The following is a 6,792-nucleotide window of genomic DNA, read 5'->3' as shown; positions in this document are numbered from 1 at the left end:
GGTGTGGACTTGTTGGGCCGAAGGGCCTGTTTCCACACTGTAAGTAATCTAATCTAATCTGTCAAGTTTTTGCCTACTGACTTAACTTGTATATATTTTCTGCAGACTCTTTGCATCACCTTCACCCTTTGTCCTCCCACCTGTTTTTGTGGCATTTGCAAACTTGGTGATACTACATTCACTTCCCTCATCCAAGATATTAATATATGATGTAAATAACTGTGACCCCAGCACTGAATTCTGTGACACTAAGCACACCACTAGTATAATTTTTTAACTAGTTGCAATGCTCCAATTATCAGGTATTGGTTTAAAACATAAATTTGTTGTTTAAAATTAAAAGGAAATAATTGTGATATGCTGACATTACACAATGCATAACATTTTATCACTAAGATTTAACCATGAAGTTTAATTTTGCATTGCTTTAAATAGTGCCTTACCTTGCTTCCACTTTTCCACTGTATTTGCATACTGAAGTAAGGGGAGCAGGGAGGTAGGTTTGGGATTCCACAGAATTTCACACTATATAGGATTCCAGAACACCCCCAAAATTTGATAAGCATTGCTGTATCCTTTGGTTTATATCTTGTACAGATTTTGTATTCGCTTATGCTATACACAGTATGACCTTACAGAAATTACTTAGAATTTATACAGCTCCTCTTAAACGTTTCCAATTCGAATTAGTTTGATTGCTGTTGACATACCTGTAAATCGGACCATACTTATTGAAGTTACTTAACATGAGATTGTGCATATTTTTGATACCACCATTTTTCCAGAATGTGTAGACACTGACCCAGTTGCTCCTCCATTCCCCGGGTAACGCATTGTAGGATTTGAGTGTTTGGTCAGAAGATGTATACGGTTCACTAGGTCCTGAATGATTCCTGTGGATGTGAAGCTGACTGCCATTCTCTACAAAGGCAGAGGAAATCTTGTGGTCATAAATGCTGCCAGATACAGAGAATCTGAATCTTCCCCTGATCATTATAACATTGATTCGAACAGTTCTAAATGGGTTCAAGTGGTTCCGTCCTACTGCTGATTATTCCATTCACTCTGGTTTTTATATGTCACATTCAAGGACTGTTTTAACCCTTCTGAATAACAGCGTCACCCAAAGTTAACGAGTAACATTAATCTGTTAGTGGAAGCAAGGCATGACGTAGTCCCACTGGGTGAAAGGTTGCAAGTCTGTTGCTTTTCATATTGTTTTGCATTTTAACTTCTGCATCTGTTTGCAGACATGAGAAGGTTATGTTCAGCAGCAGCATCCTGTAAACCCCAGATAGAGTTAAGTAATTCTATGCAGTTAGAAATGTACTCCATAACATTTGCCATAGGGCCAAAAATTTGATTGTATCACTTTCATTGTCTAATATTTTAATGATTTTCCATACTATAATATTAAAATCTTTATTTGCATAGTAATTATAGCTATTAAAATCTTCATTGGCAACAGCCAAATTTCATATCTCTCAATACCTCACATCTTGCAGCTAATGCAATCAGAGGGAGGGAAAATGAATCAATGAGCTCAACTGTGCCAAGAAAGTGTGATGATAAAGTGTGCCAAATAATTTTGACATTCCCTCCCTTTTCAAGAAAAAAAGAGCTAAATTGGGAGCAAGTGCTTCCAAAGAAATTTCTAGAATTGCAAGTAGAACAGAAAACTGAGAAAAAATAAGCTTTGAGTATCTCAATTACAATGAGTGCAAAATTATATGAAACTAAAATGCAACAATAGCAAAGTATGAAGGTTAATCCAGTTAATAATCTGGCATCTAAACCAAGTTACTTCAGCACTGATCTTTCTGTAACAACTTTGTTGATGACCGAGGTTACCAAGAAGATTTTACTTTGCATGTTGCTCTTTGTTCAACTTCAATGTTTGAAGGCAGTCTTTCTTGACAATACAATTGCCCAAATTATTTCCCACAGAACTATAAACTGCTAATCTGCAATAATAAACAATCTTACTGCTGGTCTTCACTCCCCTATCTCAATTTTCTTCCATTCCCACTCAACCCCTACACTTGCCTCATTGCAATGTACAGCCATTTGAAATGAGACAAAAACTGCTTTCAAATTGATCAAAGTAACAAAGAAGCAATGTAAAAAATAGTGCAAAATTCATTCTTTTTTTTTCGTTTATTTTGTGCCCAAGTGCAAATAGTGACAGCTAGAATTAACCTTGGTCATGATGCTATCTTTAATTTCTGAGATAGCTACTAAGGAGCACTAAATCAGTGACAAATGATCAAATTTTAGTATGTTCTTGAGGTTTTTACCTATATTTAGAATGTGGAACATAGAACAGTAAAACACAGGAATGGGCCTTCGGCCCATGATGTGCCAAATTAAATAAATTCCTTCAACCTGCTCTTGCTCCGTATCCCTCCATTCCTTGCATATTCATGTACTTGTGTAAAAGTCCCTTGAATACCCTTCTGGTATCTGACTCCACCACTAACCCTGGCTGTATTCCACACTCCTATCACTCTCTGTGCAAAAAACTTGCCCCTCACTCATTTGAACTTTCTCTCCTTTCACCTGAAATTCATGCCCCCTCGTATTAGACATTTCAACTCTGGGGAAAGGATTCTGACCGTCAACCCTATCTATGCATCTCATAATTTTACAGATTTCTATAAAGTTTCCCCTCAGCTTCCGCTGCTCAAGAGGAAACAGCCTGGGTTTTTCTAGCCTCTCCTTATAGTTCATCGTCTCTAATCCAGGCAGCATCCTGGTAAACCTCTTCTGCACCCTCTCTAAAACCTCCACATCCTTCCTGTAATGTGGCCACCAGAATTGAAAGCAATACTCATAAATATGGCCTAACCAAATTCTTATAAAGTGTGAAAGTAGTAAAAACTTAACCCATCATGCAGCAGTATGCTATTTGACCAAGGTAAAAGGTATCTTGGCTCTCAGCTTTAGTGATAAAATGCTGCTAGAGATAAAGAATGAGGTTGTGTAATTATAGTTTGACAAAATATAGGGAGTATATCTTAAGATCATTGGAGGGAATGCATCTTTAGCTCGTTAGTTTCTCTGTCCTTGAGCAAAATAAAGAGCAGAATAATGGTGATAGCTGCACAGTGCTTATCTTTATCTTGAATTATTGTAAAGTGCAGAATCTAAACAAAGTTGTTTGTATCGTTGTATAAGTATAGGCTGCCTGTTCTGTTCAAGAGTGCTGTGAGACAGTGACAGCTGTAGTTGCTTTTCTGTGAATTCACAAAAAATACAGCTCCTTGAAACAAGACTCAAAGTCTCAGACTAAGTAATTCCTTCAACAGAATCTGGCGTCGTCAGGCAGGATACCAATTAATATGGGATCTGAGAAAATAAAGGAGAATATAGTCCTTGGTAAAAGGGGGACTGTGGCCTAGTGCATCCCTCACAGGGTGGGGGGGGGGGGGGGGGGGGACAGAAGTGTACAGACTGTCTGGCCAGTGGCTCCAGCTGAGCAAAGACTACTGAAAGGTTGAGATAAGATCGTGAAAAAGACTAAATGTACCTGGGCAGTGAGAAAGACTAAGAAGTGGTAGCTACCCAATTGAAATATGCTAGAGACTTCGAGACTTGTTTTCGACTTGTATTCAAAAGAGAAACACTGGCGACTGCTTATCAAAGATTAGCACATGCGGGTGCCGGTAACAGCAATTATTTCTCTCCTTTTCCTTTCCTGGCCGATGACATCTCTTTGTAGATTACAGAATTGGGAAACTGAGCCAGCAGTCAGTGCCTCTTCGTGAATGGGGATGTGAGGGACCCAGAAGATGGCCCAAAGATGGAAAAGCAAACAAAACAAAGTCAAGTTAGTTAGACATTCCCTGCCATGCACAAAGCCATGCTGACTGTCCCTAATTAGGCCATGCTCTTTTAAATGTGCGTAAGTCCTATCCCTAAGAATTCTCTCCAGTAGCTTCCCAACCAGCGTTGCGAGACTTACTGGTCTATAGTTTCCTGGATTATCCATATTTCTCTTCTTGTACAGAAGAACAACATTAGCTACTCACCAGTCCTCCAGTGGCGAGCAAGGATACAAAGATCTTGCTCAAGGCCCTAGCAATCTCCTCTCTTGGTTTTCTCAATAACTTGGGGTAGATACCATTGGGCCTGGGGACTTAGCTACCTTAATGCTCTTCAAGAAATCCTACACCACTTCATTCTTGATCTCAAAATGCCCTAGTATTTACCTTGAGACTAGGACACTTAATGCATACCAACTCAACTCTTAAACCTATACAAGTAAATATTCACTCATTAACATGAGAGGTTTCAACAGTAAAACTGGACCTACAATAAAGCAATTTTTACTTTCTCATGCTGTCTCTCTGTTCAACAGCAGACTCATCAAGAATGACTGCCATGGACAGGATTTCCTTTTTGAAATACCTCAACCTTGCAAACACTGCTTAATTTCAAAAGCTTTCTTGTAACCTACATTTGACCACACCTTTGGCTACTTTCCTGATCTCTCCAAATTGCTTCTCAGTGTCTGAATGCCTCCTATGGGAAACACATTGGAAGATTTTGCAATGTCAAGTACTATTACATAAATAACTAAATTGTGTTGGGCTGACTGGTTGTCCTCTTGTTGCTAAATTGAGATGGCACACTGTCCACTAATAAAAGGAGCTTTCTTATCAAGGATCATTAAAGCTATTAGTAGGAAACAGCGATGAGTAAAAAGAGGTTACCAGCATTAAAAGCTTCGAAAAATAACTGTGTTCTGACCATCCACTAAGATTGTGCATAGACAGCTGACTGATCTGAGATGGTCAGAATTGAAAGACACCTAATTTTCTGCTGAGGCACATTACAAACTCTAGGACTCAATACTGCATACAATTACTTCAGAACATGACTCTATCTCTCATTTTGATTACAACTACCGCTATTTCATCCTCCGTTATGTACTGCTTCTGTTTTGTTGCTTTATTGTCAGGTGAATGGACCTATTTTCTACTTTTCATTCCTATCAATTATACCCATTTTACATCTCTATCACTCCTTTACCCCAATAACACTCTTTTCCCTTTCGTTCTGGCATCCTCACGATCTTCCCATTTGCTCTTCCACCCCTGTCAATAGCATTAAAAAGCACTATTTTCCATCAGTTTAGAAGAAATGATATCAGGTTTGAAATGTTAACTCTATTTCTCTCTTCACGAATGCTGCCAGCACTTTGCTTTTATTCAGATTTTCTGCATGTGAACTACTTTTATCGGACTAAAATAAGACATTTAACGAATATTTTCCTTTATTATGAAACAGCTGTCAATCTTCAAGAACTCTAATGGTAGTAATCCCACAAAATGTTTAAAAATGGAAATGGATTAATAGCGAAAACATTGTTAAAAGCATAAAGTCCTGTTGCATAATTAGCTTGGGAACGGTCTCTCTCGTATTACTTTTACCTTCAACAAGGTGCAATTTTGGCAAAGGAATATATAAAAAAGATTCCATGTGTTGCTTTCAAAAATATTTTGTGATATGAAAGTCCACCTGTCAGACTTGACATTTGTACATGTATAACATTTAACATGTTATAAACCTATATTTGCTGTTGGGGAATAAAGAGATTTTGTAGGCATTTATATCAAAGAAAACAAATTATTAACTGTGGCAAAATTTATTATGGGCCATAATTCTTTGCACAATGTTGCGCATTCTCCAGCATAACAAAAAGTAACTTGACTCACTACTTGTATGAACTAGGATTGCGAACTTTAGTCACATGTATTCCTGGAGATTTAATTTCCACAGATTAGTTTTGCTCAAATAGTTTGCTCAAAGTACTTGCTCAAATGCAATGTCCCATTTCCCATCGTCGGTTACCTAACATGTTTATCAGAGGCAGAGTTTAGTTTGAGAAACTTGGTTGGCGTGGACAAGTTGGACCAAAGGGTCTGTTTCTGCGCTGTATGACTCTAAGTCTGCACCAGTCCAAAACAACCATCTAATTATTCTTATCCCAATTTCCAGCACTTGGCCCATAGCCTTGGCATTGCAAGTGCACTCTACATCCTTCTTAAATGTTATGAAGGTGTCTGCCTCAACTACCCTTACAGTTCCAGATAGCTTGTGGGAGGTTGTTCCAGTCCTTGAAGAATTGGGGTTGACAATGTCAAGCCAAGCGACCAATTCAGGTGCCACAACCTTTCCATTACTAACATGTTCAGTTGGAACTGTTGATGCTAACACTTGAAGCTGGGTGACTTGTAAACTTGGTGTACTACTGAGAAACACAAGGCAGTCCCTGGATTGATCGTTCCTGAGTCTGTTTGCAAATCGGGATTTGTATGCAAGTCGGAACACAATGCAGGAAAACATAAAGGAGCCGTTCCGAAGTACAGGAAATGTTGTTATGTCGGGTCTTTAAAATTACACCTGTGCATGGGATCACTTTCATTAAGTCGGACCGTCGCAAATCAAAGACCACCCTCCAGCATCAAACCTCTTGTTGGGAAAAAAAAGTTTTTCCCTCTTTCCCAGGTTTTGTAACGATGATGAAAGCACATTCCGTCGAGACTTTGGTACAGGCTCCAGAAGCAACCTCAAGCCCAGGTGAGCACCTTTCACTCCCGCCCTTCCCAACCCGCGAAGCAAGACCGTTAACTGTCTCCCAGCACACCGCGCATGCGCACTATCCGGCCGCACCTGGATGCCGGGCACGCTCAGGCCCTCCGGGACCTGGGACCAATCGGAAGGTGTCGTCTGTGGCACGTGATCTCCTGGGCTCGCTGGTCGCGTGGTCTGCCGGCCGCCTTCTGC

At 39.6% G+C, this 6,792-nt stretch overlaps 2 protein-coding genes across 6 annotated transcripts in view; one reads left to right on the top strand and one right to left on the bottom strand.

The window, feature by feature from the left end:
• LOC122542498 (cholesterol side-chain cleavage enzyme, mitochondrial-like) overlaps positions 1–1,051 on the bottom strand; it is a 40,710-nt gene extending 39,659 nt beyond the window's left edge. The window contains exon 1 of one of the 2 annotated variants that reach the window (XM_043680286.1): positions 711–1,051. In XM_043680286.1, coding sequence (XP_043536221.1) covers positions 711–994 — 284 coding nt within the window. In that variant the 5' untranslated portion in view covers positions 995–1,051. The remainder of the gene's footprint in view (positions 1–710) is intronic. The other variant, XM_043680285.1, reaches the window with a different exon arrangement.
• Positions 1–6,792, top strand: part of terb2 (telomere repeat binding bouquet formation protein 2) — a 41,133-nt gene that overhangs the window by 13,120 nt on the left and 21,221 nt on the right. Inside the window, exon 1 of one of the 4 annotated variants that reach the window (XM_043680292.1) lies at positions 6,239–6,585. The exons of the other annotated variants lie outside the window; for them this stretch is intronic. The gene's annotated coding sequence lies outside the window, so the exon portion shown is untranslated. Of the gene's footprint in view, positions 1–6,238; positions 6,586–6,792 lie in introns of those variants that run through there. 4 annotated transcript variants of the gene reach the window in all.

This window comes from Chiloscyllium plagiosum, chromosome 40, assembly GCF_004010195.1.
Source record: "Chiloscyllium plagiosum isolate BGI_BamShark_2017 chromosome 40, ASM401019v2, whole genome shotgun sequence".
Lineage (NCBI taxonomy): Eukaryota > Metazoa > Chordata > Chondrichthyes > Orectolobiformes > Hemiscylliidae > Chiloscyllium > Chiloscyllium plagiosum.
Note: the sequence above shows the minus strand (reverse complement) of the source record. Positions and strands in the feature narration are given on the sequence as shown.